Source organism: Balaenoptera acutorostrata, unplaced genomic scaffold (assembly GCF_949987535.1).
Source record: "Balaenoptera acutorostrata unplaced genomic scaffold, mBalAcu1.1 scaffold_762, whole genome shotgun sequence".
Classification (NCBI taxonomy): Eukaryota; Metazoa; Chordata; class Mammalia; order Artiodactyla; family Balaenopteridae; genus Balaenoptera; species Balaenoptera acutorostrata.
The window spans coordinates 106,716-131,208 of NW_026645962.1; the positions used below are offsets into that span (position 1 = coordinate 106,716).

At 48.2% G+C, this 24,493-nt stretch overlaps 1 protein-coding gene across 2 annotated transcripts; it reads left to right on the top strand.

Annotated features, from left to right (window-relative positions):
• Nucleotides 1–920: 920 nt before the first annotated feature.
• LOC103001120 (ninjurin-1) lies at nucleotides 921–23,541 on the top strand. 2 transcript variants are annotated; one of them, XM_057539422.1, is made up of 3 exons: nucleotides 921–1,141; nucleotides 9,777–9,971; nucleotides 22,614–23,541. In XM_057539422.1, the coding sequence occupies exons 1-3, from the start codon at nucleotides 949–951 to the stop codon at nucleotides 22,679–22,681; spliced, it is 456 nt and encodes a 151-aa protein (XP_057395405.1). In that variant the 5' UTR covers nucleotides 921–948; the 3' UTR covers nucleotides 22,682–23,541. The 2 variants fall into 2 exon arrangements, with proteins under 2 accessions (XP_057395405.1, XP_057395406.1); XM_057539423.1 differs by lacking the exons at nucleotides 9,777–9,971; nucleotides 22,614–23,541 and adding an exon at nucleotides 1,265–1,464.
• The last annotated feature ends 952 nt before the right edge of the window (nucleotides 23,542–24,493 follow it).

The window sequence follows — 24,493 nt, forward strand, 5'->3', positions numbered from 1 at the left end:
TGGCCTTGAGGACTGGGGATGTTCTCAGGCAGAAGTGAGGGAAGAGGTATCAGAACTTGTGTTCCTGTTTTATCAACGTGAACGTGAAGGCAGAATGAGCCCTGGAGATGGACTGTGCAGCATGTCGTGACCAGTACAGCACTCTAAGGCTGATATTAGTATTATCACAAATACTAATAATAAAGGGTCAGGAGAAGACTCTGGATGTGTGGTGGCCTGGATGTGGTGATGGTGTCACGGTACACATTTAGCTCCAAACTCTTCAAGTTGTTCACATTTATTATGTACAGCTTTTTATGTGTCAATCACACCTCAGTAAAGTGGTTTTAAAATTTTTTTTAATAAAAATTAAGGAAGAAGCTAAGCTCAGTTGCATTGTAGAATGCAGCGGCATCTATTGAGCACCTGCTGTGTGACTGCACAGCTGGGAGATGGCCTGGGTGGATCGGCCATCCCAGGAAGACTTGTTGCAGGTCTGGGCGAGTATGCAGGAATCTGGGATCCAGCTGCCGTCACGTCATTTCCCGCCCTGGCACCAATCACCTCCTGGAAAGGAGGGCAGGCAGGGGCACGCAGGGAAGGCTCCCAGACGGCCCCGCCCATGGCAGGCAGACAATTGGCGGCATTTTCCCATCTAAAACCAGAGTGTGTGCTAAGGTTGTGTTTTGTTTCCTTTCTCTTCCAGGACTTGATTCGTAGGGTGGGTCTTGCAGGGGCTGCACAGCCTTCTCTGGGCCTCTTGTTCTATTAATAAGCACTTCCCTTTCGAGCCCTCATCTGGGCCCTCACCTGCTGATCCGATCAACCCCCACATCCCTGGGAAGGAGACCAGGCTCAAAGGGGCGGACACCAGGGTGGGCCCAGGCCTGCAGCCCCCTGCCACAGAGTCCGGGCTGACCACCCCCCTCCCTGCAGGCACCCCTCTGGGGCAGGAACCGGCCCATCAACATGAACCATTATGCCAATAAGAAGAGTGCGGCAGAGAGCATGCTGGACATCGCACTGCTGTTGGCCAATGCCTCCCAGCTGAAGGCTGTCATCGAGCAGGGCCCTGGCTTCGCCTTCTTCATCCCCCTGGTGGTCCTCATCTCCATCTCCCTCATGCTGCAGATTGGTGTGGGCGTGCTGCTCATCTTCCTTGGTGCGTGCCTGGGCAGGGGGCCCCAGCAGTGGGAGGGCCCTGGGGTACCCCTGCCCCACGGTCAGCTGATTCTGCCTGCACGCACCCTGGGATGCGTCACTTACCCCACTGAGTGTTTTCCAGGCCCTCACAGAGCTGCACGGAGGCCCCGGCCCTTCTCACTAGGCACGTGGTCCAAAATGTAGCTCCCATCGTGGCCCCCAGAGGGACCCCCATGTCTCCATCTTTCCACTCACCCAAGCTGAGGACACAGGAAAATGTCATAACCACTCTCTGCTCTTCTGAGTGTCTGAATGTCCCATAAAGAAGGTTTTTAAAGGTGATCCACACATGGGATGAGGTCCATGAAGAAGCAAGACCAGCAGGTAGGCAGTGGGTGGACACATGTTCCCAGAGGATCCAATGAACCTGGGGCCACCCCAGCCAGAGGGGTCAGATGCAGAGCTGTGCAGGTGGCTGGGCCCTGGGAGCAAGTGGTACAGAGGACCACCCCTCCTGCCGCTCACTATGAGCACATCTTACCTTGGCTGTCTTGTTATTGCCAGGAAGCAGCAGAGGTCAGGCTCCCGGCTGTGAACCTCCCCTACCACCTGGCCCTCATGGTGGGTCCAGAATGGTGTCCGGGCCCATGCCCCCAGGTCCAGCCCTGCCCAGGGCCCAGCACAAGTGGATGCTGCCCAGCCCTACATGCCTGGTGTAGCCTGAAGCAGTCTGTGGCCTGTGGTGTGGGCTGGCTGGCAGCCATACCAGACGGATGCCAGCCTGTGTGGACCATGGACGTGGCCAACAGATGGCCTAGTTCCTCCTTTGGCCAGGACAGGAAGCTGGCCCAGATGTGGCCAGAGGTTAAGCCCCAGATGGCTAGACTGGGTCCCTGGTCACCAAGCCAGGCTGGCCTCCACGGGTGCTAGGGGCATTGGGGACAGGGCATGACAGAGGGTGGGTCTGTGCATCCCAGCCCCCTACAGCCCCTGCCCCAGCTGCTCCCACAACAGGTACACATGACAGCCCCCCACCTGCCCACCCACCAGCACCCAGGCTCATGTCTCTACAGTTCCGGCCCCCTGACCCTCACTCCAGATGTATTCCTGTCTCAGGTCCATGGCATGTGCTGCTGCCCTCTAGGGTCAGGGCTGTGCCCTGAGGTCTTCCCCACTGGCCCTCCTGACCACCACTGCTGGTCACTGTCATGGTGGGCCATTTGGGTTTACTCTGCCTTTGGTGCCATTGGCTAGCGTCACTGCCCACAGTGTCCCCCTGGGGCCCATATCTGAGCCCTGACTACCCTTGCACCGTCTGGCCCAAGACCAGGGCTGCTCCCTGAGAAGGAGGGTCCTGCCCACCAACTCCCTGAAGGCTGAGGGAGCTCTGCCTGAGCTGGGGGAGGAGGTGGACCCCTACTCATACTTGCACTTCTATTTGGCCTGACCTGGCTCTCCCACCGGTTGCAACCACCCACAGCCTATGTCCCCAGCACTGTGTCTGACATACAGTAGGTACTTAGTAAATATCTGCAATAGATTCACTCCTCCTCGAGTTCCGAGCCTTGTGCATGTGTCACAGTGGCCAAGGGATGGACAGAAAACCGAGGCCCAGAGAGCGAGTCAGGGCCAAGCCAGACCCAGGGGGTGTGACAACCCTCAGGGAGTCCTCCTAGACCCTAGCACATCCACTGCTTGTTAACTACCCCCTCTGCCCTACCATGCAGCTGCCCCACCCGGGGACACTTCTCTGCCCTCCCTGGGGATGGCAGAGACCCTTAAGGAGTAAGAAACAAGGAAACATATGTGCCAAGTTGGAGGACTCCACAGAGGGACACACAGGGAAGTCGAGAGCTGGGGAGCTCTCAAGACCGATGCTCTAGGACCCAGGACCGGGAGGGAGCCCCAGGAAAAGACAGGCTGTGGTGCACGAGCCCTGAGGCCACGTGAGCTGGGGCTGGCTTTGAAGGAGTGTGGGGTGGTCAGTGCAGCGGAGGGGGCAGTCATGCAGAGCTTGTTGAGCAAGCTCTGGGGGGACTGTGTGCTTAACCTTCTTACTGTAAAAGATAGAGAGATGATGGCTGACGGATGGATGACGAAAAGATGATAGATTGATGGACAGATGGATAGATGATAGATAGATAGATAGATGATAGATGATAGATAGATAGATAGATGATAGATAGATAGATAGATGATAGATAGGGGTAGGGATAGATGAGTCATCCCCAGGTCACCCCTGGCAGAGTCACCAGATGAGGAAGTAGCTCTGTGCCAGTGGAAGCCCAAACAGGACCCCTCTGTCCCTCCAGGAACCCTTGTTCTTGTCTCCTCATTTCTCATGTCCCCTGCATGTGTCTGAGGACACCACAGTTTATTCCCACCTGGCTCAAACCCTGGGAGTATTCTAGGTCCGTTTCACTCTACACGTTCTCCTTCCCTGACTCTCCATCCCCACTGTCCACCCTTCAAGGCCATGGCCCACTTGACCTGGGTGGGGGGAGGACAGGGTGAGTCAGGGGGCTCTGAGGAAGGTAGGCCAGGATGGGATGGGGGCCAGTGGACCAAGAAGGTGGACTTTTGCTGCAGGATTGGGTCATTCCTCCTTCCCACACCTGCCACACCCACCTACCCATTTCCCTCCCCTCTTAGGTGCCTTCTCTCCCACCTGCCTTTAATTGAACTTAATTCCTCTTTTCTCACCACATTATTTATAAAAATCAAGGAGCTGAATGTTTTAACAGTTTTCTTCCTTTTCTCTCAAGTATTTATTTCAGGGGAAACTAAGCTAAGCTGCTGGATCTGTGTGTGGCCCAGGGAAGATGCCCCATGGCAGCAATGCCCCCCAGGCCCTGCCCCAGCCCTTGGTGTCCTCAGAGGGGAGATGGGGCTCCAGTCCTGCCTCTAGGTGGAATAAGAATTGAGGTCCCAGCTGCCACATGGCCAGCGATGAGGAAGGGCCCCTGCTCCGTGCTCCCAAACCCCCATCCAGTCTACAAGACTGGGGTCCCAGAGCCCAGACAGCAGGGACCTGACCCAGGGCTTGGTCAGGCCTGGGGTTTATGCAGAGGTTTTGGGGGCACAGGGTGAGCAGTATCTTCTCTGAGATAGTCCACAAAGCACTGACCTGGCGAGAACTGGATATAACAACCCCGGATTCCAACAGTGTCAGCACCCCCACCTGGACCCTGCGCCCTCCCCCCAGAGGGAAACCCTGCATTGTGCAAATTGCAGTTGCATTTCTGGTTCCACAAACACCATCCTGTGACCTCATCCGGCCTGAACCACATCACTGCTGGCAAGAGTATCTAGGGTCCTAACTCCCTCCATCACAGGACCACTACTCTTCACACACACGCCTTCTTCTTCACAGACACACTTCTCCCAAATGCCCGCATCACTTCCGTCCCTCCCATCCTCCTCACCCCCTCCCTCATTCCTCTCCCTACACATGGGAGTTCTTCCCCACCCCAGGCAGACTGGAGATGGGAGTCATCCCAGCACTGTGGTAGCCAGGATGAGGAACTACTCTTTTCTTACTAGAGTTTTGGGGGGACTTTCCTGGTGGAGATGGCATTTTACCAAAGACCCAGGTTGAGTAGATGGGGGGTGGAGGGCGGATGGTTAGTAAAGAGTGTTCCAGCCGAGGGAATAGCATGTGCAAAGGTGCAGAGGCTTGGATCATGGGCAGTTCCAGTTGTTGAGCTATGGAGGTGGGGACAGGGGACAGAGGGTCAGGGGGCCAGCAGGGGAGACGGTGGCCCACGGTGTCTTTCACATCCTGATGAACTTAATTCATTCCAGGTCATGGTCACTGACTGACAAGGTGGTTGGCAGGGCATGGCCTCATGCAGGGAGGTACTGTGCCTAGACATGGATGCCCCATTGTTCTACCTCCCTCAGTCCCAGCCCAGGAGTGGAGGCATTGCATGGCAGCGACCAGCCAGGGGCAGGCAGATGGGAGAGGGGCCTGGCTGCTGGTCTGGGCTGTTGTTGCAGACTTCAGCTGCAGGCATGGAGTCCAGGCACAGTCGGGGAAGGGGCCGTTGAGGCAGGGATCCACGGAAGGGTCCAAGAACAGCCTGAGCTCGGGGGCTGCTTTGGACCTCCAGGGCAAGGCCTTGGTAGGTCATGGATGGAAGGAGAAAGTCAGCAGTCTCAAGAAGTAGCCCAGCTCGAGCCAAGGGAATAGGTGTCCTGGACTATCACAGCTCACCAGACGGGTCCTGAGACCTGGGACAGGCACTCACTGCCCCTCGCTCAGGGGATGGAACCCTGCCACAGGGCCTCACAGGTCTCAGGGGGTGGACAGTACCCAGGCCTTCCCTGCCACAGGCCTGCGGGGCCACAGTGGTCTCATTTACTTTTGCCCAGATGTCTCTATCACCTACAGTCAGGCGTCTGTCACCTTCACCCAGTAGTGCCCTTTACCTAGTTGTGTCTGTCACTTTCACCGGGCATGTGTCACTTTTACCCAAGCGTGTCTGTCAGAGAGCAGGACAAGCATCAAAAATACCCCAGGCATCTGCCCAGGAAGCAATTACCCTCGGAATCACAATCTCGCTCGCTCACAATGGGTGGAGGGGCTGCAGACTGGACAGGACATGCTGGGCTGGGCCTCAGGAGTCTGCTGACCTCGAGAACCCCTGCCACCTTCTGAGCTCAGAGTCCAGAGCAGGTGCAGGGACTAGTCCCCTGGTCTGGCTGGCCAACCGGGAAGGTGGCCTCCAGTCAGTCTCTGCTGCAATAAGAGCCAGTTTACATGGGGATCTGTCTGCAAGAGATCTGGAGTGCGGCGGTGCACGTTCACAGCCCTGAGGCTGGAAGGGAGTGGGCACGTTCACAGCATCCCTAACCCTGGACTCTGAACAAGATCAAGAGGAACCTTCACAGCCATTGGGGGATCCGTTCAGCCCATTCAGCTCAGGGCGGCACCTGTGTCCTCCCCGCTGACCACTGGCAACTGCACTCCTTTCACCCAATGGGAGTCTGTCCCAGAGAGAACATGCATTAGCTGTGCCTTCCAGCAAAGTGGTAAATTCATGAAGCAATTTCCAGAGAACAGTACTTGGAGCAGTGCTATCCAGCTCAGGATAACCATGCTCAAGGAGGGGTCCCAAGGTTGTGTCCCTTTTTACAGATGGGTAAACTAAGGCTCAGAATTTGGAGACACACACCCACAGCCTGCAGTGCAGAGGTGGAGGAGCGAGTGGGAAGCTGCACTGTCCCGGGCTTCAGGGTAGAAAGGAGAGCTCTTATGCCTGGCTCTCCCTTGCCCTGGCCCTCACTTTAATGGCTGGGCATGCAAATGAGTGAACTAGCCCACAAGCTGGCTGAATGAATCAGCCAGAGACCATGTCCTGAAGCTGATTCCTCTGCCTCCCATCTTGTCTCCTTCCCACATGCCCTGAGAGGCTAAAACCTGGGAGTGGAACCCTTCCTGGGGGCCCAATGGTAGCGTCATTCCTGGAGTCAGGCTGTGGGTTCCTCCAGAAACCCCCTATGGAAAATGCAAGCTCATGATGATTCTTGGGTTGACAAACATACTTCTGTTTCCCCAAAGAGGCTGGAGAGGGAGGAGCTGACGGGATGGGGGCAATGGGGAGAGGAACCCATCAGGGGCCAGGCCCAGGCCCCGGCAGCCCATGGCTAGTGCGGTGCACGTGTGTCTCTGAGCATTGTGCACGTGTACATGTGCACACTTTTCGTGTATGTGTGTATGCCTGTGTGTGCACGTGCACGCGCGTGGGGAGGGCACTCTTGGCAGCTGTGTGGTCCTGGGCTCTGAGCTTCAGCTTCCTCATCAGTAATGAGGGTGGTGACAGGGGTCCACATAAAAGACAGGTGCCAGACAACCACAGCCTGCAGGAGGGTAGTAGGCACTGGGGACTTGGCTCACAGGGCCCCCAGAGCCAAAGGCAGAGCACCCTCTTGGACATGTACACTCACCCTCTTGTGTCCACGAGGGACATTTCCATGACAAGATCCTACGCCTGAGGCCGGCAGGTGAGACAGATAGGTACAAACACCCTGGTCAAGGGGACAGGCCCATGTCCCCAAGACAAATACAGGGGCTCAGCTCTGAGGAGGACAAGGTGCTGGGTATGGCCAAACCCCAGGCTGTTGGGGGAAGGTGTGAGGAGCCAGAGCCCAAGACTTCAGATGGCACAATTACATTTTTCATCTCTAAAAGTTCTAGAAGTTTTTGTGGACTCTTTTTTTTCTGTCTCAACCTCCTCTCCACCTGGGATCAGGGACAAGACTTTGTACTTATTTCTAGGCTCTGACCACATCCGTGTCAACTGAACCCTCCCCAGACCCGCCAAGCGCAGGTCATCGCCTCCCAGGGGGGAGGGGCTCCATTTCCAGGATAGTAGTCTGCGGGGCCTCGAGGGCCCAGGAGCTGGGTGTTGGCTCTGGTGACTGGACAGAGACAAGGGGGATGATGGGGGAGGGGGTATCTCCTTGGGACATGTCACAGGAAGGGAATGACGATGGTGGTGGAGCCTCTCATGCACTGGGCCCCCCTTTCCTGGCTGAGTGATCTCTCCTTTCAGTCTTAGATTCTTCATCAGGAAAGCAGGGGCAGCAGCCCACCTCCTGGGGCTGCTAAGAGGAATCAAATGAACACATGCTGGTACTAGATATCGTGAGGCATTTGGCTGGCGCCCCTCCATGGCCCAGGGCTCGGGTAACAGAGCAGCCCAGTGGGCCCTGTCCCTCCTCGCCACCTGGGGCTGAGGGCTAGGGAAGGAGGGAAGATGGGCAGGGGCAGGTGTGGGGACCAACAACACCCAGGCAGGGGATGGCAGGAGGGGTTCAAGGTAGGGAGTTCTGGAGAGAAGCAGTGGAAGGCGGCCAGGGAGGGAGGGAAGGGAACACGTGGCGGGGGATATCTGGACGTGGGCACTGGGGGACACAGCAGGGGTCATCTGGGGCAGGTAGCCCACATGGAGGGGTGAGGCCCAGGCCCACAGGGGTCTGAGAAGGCGGCCTGAGCAGGACCTGGGTCTTGGGTTGGACTCGGGAAGCCAAGAGCCCACAGGGTCAGCCCCAGCTAGACATGCTGTCATGTCTTGTGTTGGTATCATCTAGAAAACACTCCTGAGAGAAGGGATAAGACTCAAACGTTTAATATTGTTGAGCACCTCTGTACAGTGAAGGTAAAGTGCTTGTTACATAAGTTATAAACAGTGAAACGTAAACACTTAGAAAAGCCAGCCAGCCCCAGGGCAGCAAGCAGCCAGGCGGGCATGGCTGGGATTGGTCAGAGCCCCCCCCAGGTCATCTGTGAGGAAGGTCAGCAGGAAGCGGCTGACGTGCCTGTCGACGATGACAGGGGAGAAGCCCAGGACACGCCGGGCCCCTGGCAGCACCTTGGGGTCTGGAAGACAAGGGGGTCTCAGAACCCATCGAGAAGGCGCCTTCTCTCAGCCTCATGGCATCGCTAGCCCCACACCTGAGTGATGTGGGGTCCCCATGCCGAGTGGGCCTGCTTGCCACTGGCTCCCCACACAGGACCTTGACAAGGTCAGCATGGCAGGAAAGGAACCGCAGGGCTGCCACGCTGGGCCACAAGTAGGGGGCCTCAGGTGTAGACCTCCGTCCATCCGGCAGGGCTCTGCCCCATGGTCTGGAGAGGACTGGGCTGAGGCTTGGCCAAGCAGCACCCACCTGGGGGGCAGCAGTAGACGAGGAGGAAGGGGGTGGTCCACAGCTGTCCAACCCTATCCCCTCAGCTTGACCACGTGGAGGTCACACTCAACTTGCCATCACCTTCTTGGCGCCTTTATCCAGCTGTTCCCTCACCCAGAGCATCGTCCCTCTTCCCACCCCTCCTCTCTCCATGTCCAGGTCCTCTGCGTCCTGCTTCAGATACCTCTTTGTGAATCTTCCATAGCTAATTTCCTTCAAGGCAGAAATAAACTCCCCCTTTCCTCTCAACTCGTATCTTTAGCCTCTCTCGAAGGTAGAATTTTCTGGTTTCTTTATTGTTATCCATTGAAATATGTATGTGTGTCACTGTTGGCTCTTAGCTCCTTGACGACGAGAATGTCATTTATCTTTGTTCCTCACATAGTTAAGAATATTTAAAAGGAAATCCAGATCAAGTGGTTCTTCGGGGCGTGGGTATTTTCATTGCTGCTGGTGGTGTCTGTCTGTCTCCCTCCCTTCCTCTCTCTCTCTGCCTGTCTCTCTGCGTTTTGGTACAGACACACTCTTCATAAAGGGAAGAAATGAGGTGGATTTCTTTCCCCAAAGTGCCTTTTCTTAGAAAGGAAAACAAACGTCCCTCGTCTTTAAAAGTGCCTCCAAGATTTTTCCCTTCCAATGACTGGAAGGGAAAAAATCTCGGTGTACATCCAGGGTCTGGACATACACCTGGATTCAGGTCAGCGGAACTTTCAGGTCAGAACCCCGCTGACCTCTGCGCCCGCCCCAGCCTTTCGCGCAGGCCCAGCCCCCCGGGGGTGGAGCCGCTCCTCCCCCACCCCCTCGCAGCGGGTCCTTGATAAACCCGGAGCCGGGCCAGCGCGCCCGCCCCGTGCCGCCGGAAGGAGGGCGGCTCCGCAGCGTGTGCGCCCCTCGCCATGGCGGCGCCGTCGCGGCTCCTGATACGCGGTGGGCGCGTGGTCAACGACGACTCCTCGCAGGTAGCCGACGTGCTGGTGGAGGACGGCGTGGTGCGGGAGCTGGGGCGCGACCTGCTGCCGCCCGGGGACGCGCCGGCCGGGCTGCGGGTCCTAGACGCCGCCGGCAAGCTGGTCTTGCCTGGCGGCATCGACACGCACACGCAGTTCCCCTTCATGGGCTCGCGGTCCGTGGACGACTTCTACCAGCGCACCAAGGTACCCGCCTCGCCGCGCCCTGCACCCCGGGACGCCCGCCGAGCCCTCAGCCGCCTCTGAGGCTGCCCCCCGGGGTCTGGTCGGGCCGGCTCGCGCCGGCGTCGCGCGGGGGCCTGAGGGGGCGGGAGCGAGGCGCGGGGGCCTGAGGAGGCGGGAGCGAGGCGCGCGGGCCTGAGGGGGCGGGAGCGAGCCTCGGGGTCCTGAGGGGGCGGGAGCGAGGCGCGGGGGCCTGAGGGGGCGGGAACGAGGCGCGGGGGCCTGAGGGGGCGGGAGCGAGGCGCGCGGGCCTTAAGGGGCGGGAACGAGCCTCGGGGGTCTGAGGGGGCGGGAGCGAGGCGCGGGGGCCTGAGGGGGCGGGAACGAGGCGCGGGGGCCTGAGGGGGCGGGAGCGAGGCGCGCGGGCCTGAGGGGGCGGGAACGAGCCTCGGGGGTCTGAGGGGGCGGGAGCGAGGCGCGGGGGCCTGAGGGGGCGGGAGCGAGCCTCGGGGGTCTGAGGGGGCGGGAGCGAGCCTCGGGGGTCGGAGGGGGCGGGAGCGAGGCGCGGGGGCCGGAGGGGGCGGGAGCGAGGCGCGGGGGCCGGAGGGGGCGGGAGCGAGGCGCGGGGGCCGGAGGGGGCGGGAGCGAGCCTCGGGGGCCTGAGGGGGCGGGAGCGAGGCGCGGGGGCCTGAGGGGGCGGGAGCGAGGCGCGGGGGCCTGAGGGGGCGGGAGCGAGGCGCGGGGGCCTGAGGGGGCGGGAGCGAGGCGCGGGGGCCTGAGGGGGCGGGAGCGAGCCGCGGAGACCCGAGCGGGGTCAAGGCGCCCACGCTGAGCTTCCTTCTTCTAGGTGGCCCTCCTCGGTGGCATCAGCCCGGCTTTGGCCAAGCCGGGCGCCCCCTACTCACTTTGGGTATTTGTCCGGTTTACGGCAGCCTATTCCCGCACCCTCGTTTCTCTGCACCCCTCCTCCCGAACCCCTCTTTTTCACTGGGTGTTCTGTGGAAGTCCACAAGTCCTCCATAAAGTCGATAGACTCTTTTAAGTCGACACTCCCAGACGTTTGTCCCCATCATCCATCCCCAACCCAAATCGAGTGAAAAATCCATTCACCCGGAAGTTACTGCCGTCACTCAAAAGTTGCCAGTGCGCGGAGGGTGATGGTGATGAGCCCACGCGTCCACAGTCTTTGCCTCCACCCACCAGCCGAAAAAGTACGACGCGGACAGGGGTTTCCAAGAGAACTGTTGCAGGAATGGTCTGCCAGCACTCGCACTTGGCCTGTCCCCACCCCTTCTCCGACGTGCTTGCCCCGGGGACATTAAACACAGACCCTGATTCTTGCAGTTTGAGCACCTGCATCTTTACTGATGGTGTAGGAGGGTCAGATCACAGGTCCCCAGGTGAGGGAGGCTTGGGTTTCTCTAGACACAAAGGCCTAGAGGCTCAGTCTATGAAAAGAACCTTAAACGGATCTTCAGAGCTCCCGAAACCAAGATCAGGAGATGAACAGGGCAGCCTTACAGGAACGTAAAGTTAAAACTGCCCGCAGCACTTTGGCCGGAGCCAAACCTACACCCTCCTTGAGGCTTGCGTTTGGGGATGTGGTGGGAGCAACGGCTCCTTGCAAAGTGGAAGTATCGATACCCTTAAGGTCTAAAATGTCACGGATGCGCGGGTTTTTTCCTCGTGGGCCACGCCCTGGTGTGTGTGAAACAGATCGGGCTGTTTAGTGCAGGTACAGGCTGCAAACACTTTCAGAGCAGTTTTGAGGCTATATCCGTTACCCAGCCGATTTCTAACCGTTTTCCTCTCCTTACACCTCTCTCCCTCCACGTTCCCCAGTCCTCTAGGATAGACCAGAATGTTTCACAGAAAAGAGAACCATCTGACCCAGAGAGAGGGGTCTGGGGCAGGCTGCTGACGCCAACATTTGCAAAGCGTCCTCCTATTTACTAATTATCAACCTTTATCATCAGGCCAATGGTCAAAGTCGTTTGTAGGAAGGATCGTTATCTGTTTTGAAGAGTATTCATTTTTCTCTCTTGCTAAAACGTGAAATTTGCTAAATTTCATTGAATTTATGTTGACATTTAAAATACGTTTTTTAGATATCCAAGCAATACACGATTATAGACAATTGGAAAAAAATAATAGGAAAGTAGAAAGAGGAAAAGTATTACCCATAATCTCCCAGTCAGTGACAACCCACGTTTTGGTGTATTGTCTTTATGGTTTTCATATGCTTTATTTTACATAATTGAGGTTGTATTGTGCATGTGTGTATGAATGTGTGTACCTGTATTACAAAAGTTTTGTAACCTGTTGTATTCAGTTATAGTACATGCACTTTCTGTTATCACAGACTCGTCATTCACTAAGTGCATTGCTGATGGCAGGGCATTCCATTGACACCCCCGTTTGCCAAGTGGGGACCTGCTGCTATGGCTGACCATCAGTCACCAGACCCACTAGCGTTATTCCCCCTCATTATTTCCCTTTCTCTGATCAGGGTTCCAGATGAAGCAGCCAAGAAGAGGGGTTAGAATGTTGCCCGGGCAGGACATTCCTTCTCATTCTCAAGTTTATCTGTGCATGCCCCAAGACCCTGGGAGGTGGTTCTTAGTTTTCTATCTGTTCTTGGCCATTCTGGGATTCCAGTGTGGAGAGATTTACGGTTCCATACTTAGAAGGCAGGTTTTTGTAGCATATATATATATAGTCTGTTCTCACCATTTGAAAGAACTTACTCACCAGTTGATTCTGTAGGCGTTTCTGTACTTAAAGGTTGTCAAAACATTAATAAGACCCAGGACTTCAGATGTAAAAGGTTTTATGGATAATCCTCCTCCTCTTGAAATATTTATAATAATCCAGGACATACCTTCTGGTCAATCATATCATCTAGATAAATACTATTTTTAGTTTTTATTACTTATTCAGTACCTATGGAGTATTACATAATGCAGTGTAGTCCAATTTATATATGAAATACAAATTTAAAGAACAGAATTTGGTGTATAGTGCACCTTTATTTCTTTTAAACATAGACATATTTTAAGAGGTGAACTTTATCAACTTTACATGGACATATCTTTTTGGAAGTGGAGTATTAAGTTTGAATAGAATAAAGGTTTACAAATGGATATTGGCTAATATATGCATTTATATATATATACATATGTTATAAAAATAATTTTGTTTTATTCTCTAAAACATCACATACATGTTTTCACCCTGGGAATCATTCCTATGTAAGTCAGTGCCTTAAAATATATATGCTAATAAACAATATTCAATGTGCTACAAAAATAATTTAGTTAAATTTTTAAATGAACTTACCTTCTAGTTACCTCATTTCAATATTTATAGATTATAGGAATGAAGTACAGGAAACTGAATTTTACCTTATAGGGAACTTGCATTCAGGAGCACCATCAATTTTAGCCTGCAATGATTGTGCAAATATGTCTAAGAAAAGAAGCATGCACTTAGATGCAGAAATTCTTCCATCTTACAGCTTACAGTGTTTAAGAAGTTGATCTATATGCATATATAATAAGAAAGCTTTTAAAAATATGCCTTTGAAATTCAGTTGTTTATACAAATATTTTTAGGACAATAAGTTTGAAGAATATGACAAGAATTTAGAGCACCAAAGTGTTTTTTTTTTTTAATTGCCAGGTGGTTAAACATCTTTGTCATAAAGCTACAGTAAAGGCACTCATGTGAAATGTACATGTGTGAGGTGTAAGAAGGGATCTCCTCTCTTGGTTACACTATTGCCAATAGCTATTTCAGTCTCGTGAATTCAAACATAATTGGTGGATGCTCCAAGCTTAGAGTCCAAAATCATCCACATGTTTTTGATTGAAATCTCCCAAGATCTTAGATAATACTAGAACAAGGGTGGGAAGATGTTATATGGAGAACAAATGGAGCACAAGTACAATGAAATGTGATTTTTCACTTGATGAAACAGAGGTGATTTAGAAACTATAGAAGAGAGTGTACAAAATACCCCAAATAACAGCAATCTAAAGTCCCTATTAAAAGCTAGCTTTTCATAGGATATTTTAAAAGAATCAAAAGAAATCATTTTTTTTGGTTTTAGTTCTTCAGCATTTTTTTTTTTGTTCCTCTGTATGTGTTGTGTCTTTTATTTTCTGGATATTTTAAAGATTTTCTCCTTATCTTTACTCATCAGTAATCTGAGTATGATGTGCCCAGGCTTGGTTTTCTTTGTATTGATATTTATCATGTTTGGGGTTTTCTTTTTTTTTTTTTTTTTAATTAATTAATTAATTTATTTATTTTTGGCTGTGTTGGTTCTTCGTTTCTGTGCGAGGGCTTACTCTAGTTGCTGCGAGCGGGGGCCCCTCTTCATCGCGGTGCGCGGGCCTCTCATTATCGTGGCCTCTCTTGTTGCGGAGCACAGGCTCCAGACGCGCAGGCTCAGTAATTGTGGCTCACAGGCCTAGTTGCTCCGCGGCATGTGGGATCTTCCCAGACCAGGGCTCGAACCCGTGTCCCCTGCATTAGCAGGCAGAGTGTCAACCACTGTGCCACCAGGGAAGCCCCCGAGTTCTTAAGCTTTTTTATAAGATAGCCTCAATTTAAAATAATTACACTAATTAGTTTCACTCAGTAAGAGAATGCGATTCTGTGCAGTTTGTCAGACATATATCACAAAATAAAACAACCGAATAAAATAATTGAGCATCCCTTCTCCAAACCGTCTTCCTCTCTGTTGCGCTCATGTTCCCTCTTTCTAACACCTAATTTCTATTCGTGGCAAGCCCTCCACCTCGGGTGACGCTTACTGTGTGAGTCCCCATAAACCAGACGTCCATCTGTTCTTTCTTTCTTTCGATTACTTCCGATGATAAAGCCACTCCTCTGTTATTGAGGTGGTGGCAACAATGGAAATTTGTAGTGCGCTCCATCTTTTGTATGCCCTTCATTGAATGCTGCTGAGTTGGTAGCTTCACGAAGGAGGATGCACTCTTCGGCATTTGTATGTGTGTGTTTGGGGAAGAGGGTTTTGTAATCGTTTTCATTCAAAAATAAATGCTGACAGCTTCACTCCAAATTAATAGTGTATACTTTTCCATGCCATCAATATTGACATTTGGAAATCTTATTCATTAGTCCGTGATCTGGAAGGAAACTATTTTAATGGCTCTTGGCCCTTGCATCTGTGATTCTCTTGTCATTGAAATCTGTAAAAAATTGATATTAACTCTGAAATTTTATACTTTTAAACATTATTGACTTCCTGGGAAGAAGTCATATGTTAGAACCTTACAGCATACACTTCAGCTATAGAAAAACTATTAAGTGCTGTTTATTTAATTTAATAACACAGATCTAGGCCATATAATTTTTTAGCTAGATTTATTCAGATATAATTCACATATGATTATAACTCATCCATTTAGAGTGTAAAATTCAGTCGTTTTTAGTATATTCACAGATATGTGCAGTGATCACGACGGTTAATTTTAAAACATTTTTGTCACCTCAAGAAGAAATCCCATACCTATCACCCTACTATCCCCACAAGCCTCCTAGCCCTAAGCAATCACTTACTGCATTTTTGTTAAATCTCTAAAACCTTCATGAATCAGCACTTTGCTACAAATCTACAACTCTCTCTGCCACTATTTCTTTAAGTAGAAACTTTTTTTTGAGCAGTGTTAGGTTTACAGAAATATTAAGCAGATATAGAGATTCCATTTATTCTATTCTCCTGCCAACGCCCCATTCCCTTTTCCCCAATTATTAACATCTTGCATTAGTGGTACATTTTCACAATTGATGAACCAATACTGATATATTGTTGTTAATTAAGTTTTACATTAGAGTTCACTATTTGTGTTGTACGTTCTATAGGTTTGGATAAATGTATAATGACATGTATTGACCATTACAATCTCATACATAATAGTTTCACTGCCCTAAAAATTCTTGTAATCTACCTGTTCATCATTCCTCTCTTGTCCCTAATTCCTGGCAACCCCTAATCTTTTTAGTGTCTCCATAATTTTGCCTTTTCCAGAGTGTTGTAGAGTTGGAAGATTTTCTTCCATGTTATCTTCCAGAAGTTTTATAGCTTTGTGTTTTATACTTAGGTCTGTGCTCTATTTTCACTTAATGTTCGTGAAAGGTGTAAGGTTTGTTTCTAAATTCACTTTTTTTTTTTTTTTTTTTTTTTTGCATGTGGATGTCTAGTTATTCCAACATTGTTTGTTGAAAAGACTATCTTTGTTCATCATATTGCCTCTGTTCCTTTGTCAAAATCAGTTGACTGTATATGTCTTGGTCTATTTCTGGGCTTTCTATTCAGTTCCATTGATCTATTTGTCTATTCTTTTGCCCATACCACACTGTCTTGATTACTGTTAACTTTATAGTAAGTCTTGATTTGGGGTAATGTTAATCCTCCAACTTTGTTCTCTCCCTTCAATACTGTGTCAGCCATTCTGGGTTTTTACAAACTTTAGAATCAGTTTGTCAATATCCACCAGATCACTTGGGATTTTGATTGGGATTAATTAAATCTGTAGATCAAGTTGGGAAGAACTGACGTCTTAACAATTTTGATCATCCTATACATGAACATGTAGTATCTCTCCATTTATTTAAATTATTTGATTTCTTTCATCACAGGTTTGTAGTTTTTCCTCATATAGATATTACACATATTTTCTTCGACTTATACCTAAGTATTTCATTTTTGGGTGTTAATGTAAATGATATTGTTTTTTTTTTTTTTTTTTTTTTTTAATTTTTATTTATTTATTTATTTATTTATTTATTTATTTATTTATTTATTTTTGGCTGTGCTGGGTCTTCGGTTCGTGCGAGGGCTTTCTCTAGTTGCGGCAAGTGGGGGCCACTCTTCATCGCGGTGCGGGGACCGCTCTTCATCGCGGTGCGCGGGCCTTTCACTATCGCGGCCCCTCCCGTCGCGGGGCACAGGCTCCAGACGCGCAGGCTCAGCAGCTGTGGCTCACGGGCCCAGTTGCTCCGTGGCATGTGGGATCTTCCCAGACCAGGGCTCGAACCCGTGTCTCCTGCATTAGCAGGCAGATTCTCAACCACTGCGCCACCAGGGAAGCCCGATATTGTGTTTTTTAATTTCAAAACCCAGTTGTAAATTGCTGGTGTACAGGGAAGCAATTAATTTGTATACGTGAAAAATGTATCCTGCAACCTTGCTATAATTGCTTATTAGTTCTCAAAGTTTTTTGTTGATTCTGTGAGATTTCCTACATAGATGATCATGTCATCTACAAAAACAGTTTTATTTCTTCCTTTCCAATTTATATACTTTTAATTTCCTTTTTTTGTCTAATTATATTAGCTGTGAATTCTAGGACAATGTTGAAAAAATGTGTTAAGAGGCGATATCCTTGCCTTGTTCTTTTTATTTATTTATTTATTTATTTTTGGCTGTGTCGGCTCTTCGTTTCTGTGCGAGGACTTTCTCCAGTTGTGGCAAGCGGGGGCCACTCTTTATCGCGGTGCGCGGGCCCCTCGCTATCGTTGCCTCTCTTGTTGCGGAGCACAGGCTCCAGGCGCGCAGGCTCAGTAGTTGTGGCTCACGGGCCTGGCTGCTCCGCGGCATGTGGGATCTTCCCAGACCAGGGCTCGAGCCCGTGTCCCCTGCATTAGCAGGCAGATTCTCAACCACTGCGCCACCAGGGAAGCCCCCTTGCCTTGTTCTTAATCTTAGTGAGAAAGCATCTAGTTTCTCACTAATAAATATTATATTAGCTGTAGGTGTTTTGTAAATTCTCATTCTTAAGTTGCAATAGTTCCCTTCTATTTCTAGTTTACTGAACGTTTTTGTCATGAATGAATGCTGGATTTGTCAAATGCTTTTTCTGTATCTATTAATAGGACCATATAGTTTTTCTTCTTTAACCTGTTTATATGATGAATTACACTAGTTGGTTTTCTTATGTTGAACCAGCCTTGTATACCTGGAAGAATTCCCACTTGCCCATGGTGTATAATTCTGTTCATACATAGTTGGATTTGATTGACTAATATTTTGTTCAGGATTTTTGCAACTATATTCATTTGTCTGAATTTTTCCTTTTTTTTTGTAATGCTTTGTATGCTTTTGGTGTTAGGATAATGCTGGTTTCATAGAATGAGTTAGAAAGTATTCATTCTAGTTCTATTTTTAGAGAATAAGCATACATTTTCCCTAAAATATTTGTTAAAATTCACCAGTGAAACAATCTGGCCCTAGTGCTTTCTTTTTGGCAGGTTATTAATTATAGTTTCAAATCCTTTAATAGATACAGGCCTATTGAGATTGTCTGTTTCTCCGTGTGTAATTTTGGTGCTGGAACAACTGGACAGCTACATGCAAAAAAAAAAAAAATGAATCTAGACAAAGACCTTACACTTTTCATATACATTAAATGGATCACAGAACTCAATATAAAATGCAACAGGACTTCATTAAAATAAAATAATAATAAAATAAAATGTAATGCCCCCGGTAAGCCTTTTTAGATTCTTAAATCATGTGTTTCTCCCTAATTATGCCTTAATTTCACCTGGTTTATACCTCTGCAATATTTATAAAAGAAATCTTGCATGTTATATGTACATGCCTCTCAACTCCATTGGACTGTGACCTCGTTGAGGGCTGGTAGGATGTGTCATTCATCTTTGGTGCCAGTTCAACATTTGTTCTGGTACAAAATAGTAAGTAGAATCTATCCTTTGAATTGAACAATGCAGAGTTTTTGTTAATTTAAAATTCAGTTTCACAGGCCTACAATTACTAAATGGTATAGGGACACAAAACTCTTTATAACTAAAACATTCACGAGTCCATTTATGAAATCAGTGTCCTCTCAGCTCTCCTTTGCTCATCATAGTGGAATTGATCCCCACCCACCAGGTCAGGTGTTTGATTAGTTCTTTTTGATAGGGGAATGGTGCCAATAACCACTAATCAAAACAATTGCAATGAAGTTGATTGCAAGGGAAATAGTCCCATCAAAGGAGTATGATTAGACTTGGTAAAAGAGGGGCAAAGGGAAGGGAGAAGGAAAAGCAGAAGTGTACAAGCAATCTCCCCAAGTAAGGGGGAAGACCAAAAAGAAGGAAGAGTGGGGCAGTGGTGGAGGTTCTCCCCAGGTTCTCTCCAGGCAGACAGCGGGAACAAGCAGGGCAGGGAGGTGGTGGTGAGTGAGGACACCTCAGTGTTGTAGGTGTAAGGACACCTACAGTATGGAGCTGCAGGCTTAAACTTTCCAGAATAAATCTCAGCTTTGGCTAGGAGCCTGTTATCAGACCCACCCTCAAATCACTAGGCACTAACTATCCTATGGAAAAGGGCAGAGTCCAAAATTTTGATTAAAAATAATATATGAACTTAAAACAAATATAAGCCTACATATTTGTAACAGAGAAACTTAACATATCTACTAGATATTGGGAAATCTGAGCTCTTATGAACCCAAATAAAAGCAGGGAAAAGATAGCAGAGATACTGTTTGAAAGTGACCAGTTTTTTGGTGTGTATGTCCATGCAGGTAGCCCTTACTTTGTGTGCCCATGGTTTGTTGACTGGTGCACATTGTGCTACTCACAATTGCTCCTTGTCAAAGTATCATTTTCATAAATTAAACTCATGACTCTCATGCAAATGTAAAATGAGTATATGTCACAGATTTAATGAACCCATTAATAAGAGAACTGGCATGATGGTAGTGCTGATTCAAAAGAACTAAATGGGGTGGAAGCTTTTATAGTAGCTGGAAGAATTCTTAAATAGGATTACTGATTTTAGATAAAAAATAGCTAATGTTCTGTAGGGAAAATCAGCTAACATTCTGAATTTTGGAAATTGTATTTTCCATCAGAAAGGAATCATTTGCATCCCTACTGAACAGACATTATTTGTATTGCTCTCTGACAGAAATCAAGGTACCAATTAACATCAACCCCTTCAGAATTACACCATACCTTTATCAATAGTAAATAACAAGTTAAACAAAGATGCAAAGGTACATGCCTAGAGATTCAGATAATCCTCAGGCAGGCCTGATAATCAAACCCTAGCATAACTAAGAAAGAACAGGCAAAAAGTCCCTTTAGTTTTTTTCAGGCTTTTGGATAATTTTCCTTAACACCATTTTACAAAGGTTTTTCTCTTCCGTATGTTACTGATGTCAAGGAGACTAGAATTACTGGGAAGGGTATTCTCAGATATATTATCAAGTTATCCCATTGTAAAAAATACCAAATCCAAAAAACTAATCTTGAAGCTATCCACATGATTAAAGAAAAACTATACAATTTTGAGTGAGAGCAGAAAGTGCTCTTAGAAAGCATAGTATTAGTGAGTTCTTACAGGCTCCCAGGTAGCTACATCATCAGAGAGAAGGAAGCACCAGAAGAGGTATTTTACCCATGTTTGGTCAATACGAGGGAGTGCAGAATTGCTTTTGACACAGTCTAGAGGCTGACATTGATACCATGCCAGAGACCCGTAAGCATGTTGTGCTTTCTCAAAGGTCTTCTCTGTGAGCTGAGCTGCCTTCGAACTTAGAACATGAATTGTATGGTTTTACCTTGAACAAGATTCTGGAAATAGTTTATAAAATAATATCTGCATATAGGCCGCACCTTGGAGAGAGCTCATTACATTCCTGGGCACTGCAGTGCTACCAGATATCATGAGAAATAGAGGCAGGACAAGAATACCAAGGGAGGGTTGCTCAGCATAGATGACTGATGTGACCATTGTGATGATTTGACCAACTCCAAAGTTCATTCCCATGTCACCACTAAAACATTTTTTCCCCTTCATTGCTAATGTCTGAGAGGAAATTTCTTTCCTCTACCCTCTTAGGTTTATTCGTAGGGGCCTGCAAAGTAAACTGACAAACGACAGAATAATGGAAGAAAAAAATAAATTATTTTAATGAATATTTTCTGTGTGAAAGAGTCCAACAGGAAGGAAGTGAAACTCAAAGAAGTAGTTAGACTTGGGGGCTTATATTCCATTTTTAAGAAAGGAAAGGGGGTTTGGAGGAAAGTGAGTAGGAAATGAATGGGGAAACTGATGGGAGATAAGCGCTATTTTCATAAGGTTTGTTTATGTAGACTCACCTCAGTGCCCATTCTCCACCTTTGGTGACAAGAGTCACTCTCTTCTTCCTGGTTCGGGCGAGGGGGCCCCGGTCTCAGGGAAAATTCATGCCCTGCTTTTAGGGAGAAAAGGGGAGGGAAGATTTCTTCCTGCATCTGCTGATTTTCAATGGCTTTCAGCTCAAAACCGTATTTATGCCAAAGTGGCATTTTTTGAGGTGGCATTTTTTTTTTAAAATTTATTGATTTTTGGCTGTGTTGGGTCTTCGTTTCTGTGCGAGGGCTTTCTCCAGTTGCGGCAAGTGGGGGCCACTCTTCATCGCGGTGCGCGGGCCTCTTATTATCGTGGCCTCTCTTGTTGCGGAGCACAGGCTCCAGACGCGCAGGCTCAATAGTTGTGGCTCACGGGCCCAGTTGCTCCGCGGCATGTGGGATCTTCCCAGACCAGGGCTCGAACCCATGTTCCCTGCATTGGCAGGCAGATTCTCAACCACTGTGCCACCAGGGAAGCCCAAAATACTGTTGCTTTTTAATCTCTCCAATAACCCAGTGGAGATAGGTAGTATCTCCATTATACATATGGGAAACTATTTCAGAGGTTAAATGACTTGTCTAATGAGTTTGGCTTCAAAGAAATAGTTGGAACAGTAAGTGTGTGGTCTGTAGGTTATATTGCCTGGGTTTGAACAGATTTGGTGGGGAGGGATCAAATAATTGATGGAATGGGCTTAACTCATACGAAGCACTTAATATTAGCTAGTGTTATGTATTTATCAGTGATTCCCCAACTTTGGGATTTGGTGGAAAAATAGATAAAAAAGGCAGGGGGGGTTAGGTGGGGGTCGGTGGCAAGACTGAGTGGTCTGACTCTAATTTTGCCAAGTGAGGCTATTAAAACACCTACCAGCACAATATTCATGAAAGAAAGGTCATTTTAAAATCCAAGTTGGTAGTGAAGGGCATAGTGTCAGGACTGTTCTTTAAATTGAATAAAACTTCATAAAAGAGGCAGTATAATTCTTATTTTTCTTATTTCACCATGAAGTAGGAACTAGATGTTCTAGAAGTCTCTCTGCAGTTCTGAAATATTTTGATTCTAATATTCATACTCTCCCCTAGTCCTCCCTGTTTCTACACTTTCCCCCATCCGATTTAGAAATACTGTTGACAATCCATAATCTAAGTGAATTTTTACCTAAGGAACCTGTGAATGACTGCTCTAAGAAATCATAAAGACTACAGTCGAATAAAATTGGACTTGTTAAAACAGTGGACACTATAAGAAAGCAGCACAAACAGTAATATACGATCATTCATCTAACAAATACTGTAGTAGGCCCTGGGCGTATGACCAAGCGAACACAAGTATTGGGCTGGCCAAAAAGTGCCTTTGGTTTTTAAGTAAAAATAAAAGACACAGTCTTCATTTTCACCAAGAACTTCATTGAACAACGTATTCACCCTTTTGTTCCACTACTTTCTGCCATTTTCCAGGCAACTTTGTAATTCTATCTTCCCCAAACTTTATCTTTTTGAGCACAGAACTGTTCCAGGTGCCTTTTACAGTCTTCCAGGGAATTGGAGTTTTTTCCATTAAGAGAATTTTGTAAAGACCGAAATAAATGGAAATCTGAAGATGCAACATCTGGTGAATACGGCAGATGAATCAGAACTTCTCAGCCAAGCTGTAACAGTTTTTGCCTGATCATCAAAGAAACATGCGGTCTTGCATTATCCTGATGGAGGATTATGTGTTTTCTGTTGACTAATTCCAGATGCTTTTCGTCGAGTGCTGCTTTAAGTTGGTCTAACTGGGAGCAGTACTTGTTGGAATTAATTGTTTGGTTTTCCGGAAGCAGCTCATAATAGAGGGCTCCCTTCCAATCCCACCATATATGCAATATCACCTTCTTTGGATGAAGACCAGCCTTTGGTGTGGTTGGTGGTGGTTCATTTCGCTTGCCCCACAATCTCTTCCATTCCACATAATTGTACAGTATCCACTTTTCATCGCCTGTCACAATTTGTTTTAAAAATGGAACATTTTCATTACGTTTAAGTAGAGAATCGCATGCAGAAATATGGTCAAGAAGGTTTTTTTTTGCTTTACGTGGAAACTAAACATCAAAGCGATCAACATAACCAAGCTGATGCAATTGATTTTCAATGCTTGATTTGGATATTTTGAGTATGCCAGCTATCTCCCACATGGTATAACGTTGATTGTTCTCAGTTAATGTCTCGATTTGATCACTATCAACTTCAACTGGTCTACCCGACTGTGGAGCATACACCAGGGAGAAATTCACAAACTACTTTTGACACGTTCCATCAGTCACAGCACCTTCTCCACACACTGCACAAATCTTTTTTTGCATTTCAGTTGCATTTTACCTTTCTTGAAATAATAAAGCATATTATGCCGAAAATGTTACTTTTTTCTTCCATCTTCAATATTAAAATGGGTATACAAAAATTCACCAATTTTGATGTCTTTTTTTAAATGCATGCTGATAGGACAGCTGTCACATACAATCTAACAAAATTGTTTTTTTTTTTTTAATTTATTTATTTTGGCTGCGTTGGGTCTGTTGCTGTGCACTGGCTTTCTCTAGTTGCGGCGAGCGGGGGTTACTCTTCGTTGCAGCGTGCGGGCTCTAGGCGCGCAGGCTTCAGTAGTTGTGTAGTGCAGGCTTAGTAGTTGTGGCTCACGGGCTCTAGAGCACAGCCTCAGTAGTTGTGGTGCACGGGCTTAGTTGTTCCACGGCATGTGGGATCTTTTTTTTTTTTTTTTTTTTTAATTATTTATTTATTTATTTATTTATTTTGGCTGTGTTGGGTCTTCGTTTCTGTGCGAGGGCTTTCTCCAGCTGTGGCAAGCGGGGGCCACTCTTCATCGCGGTGCGCGGGCCTCTCACCATCGCGGCCTCTCCCGTTGCGGAGCACAGGCTCCAGACACGCAGGCTCAGTAATTGTGGCTCACGGGCCCAGCTGCTCCGTGGCATGTGGGATCTTCCCAGACCAGGGCTCGAACCCGCGTCCCCTGCACCAGCAGGTGGATTCTCAACCACTGCGCCACCAGGGAAGCCCGGCATGTGGGATCTTCCCCGCCCAGGGCTCGCACTCATGTCCCCTGCATTGGCAGGCGGATTCTTAACCACTGCACCACCAGGGAAGTTCCACAGAATTGTTTTGCATGAAGTTAAAGACAACTAAGTGCCACTAGAGCCATCTTACAGAAAAAACTGAATGAACATTTTGGCCAACCCAATAGTTCATGCCCTTTGGCCTTTAACTTTTGGATTATTCCTGTCTCCCAGGCCAGGTATGTTCTTGAGGTTTCAAGATAAATATGACATATTCTTAGAGCTTTAATTTTCACTGAAGGAGAAGTGGGGGTGGGAAGATAAGTAATTTATCTG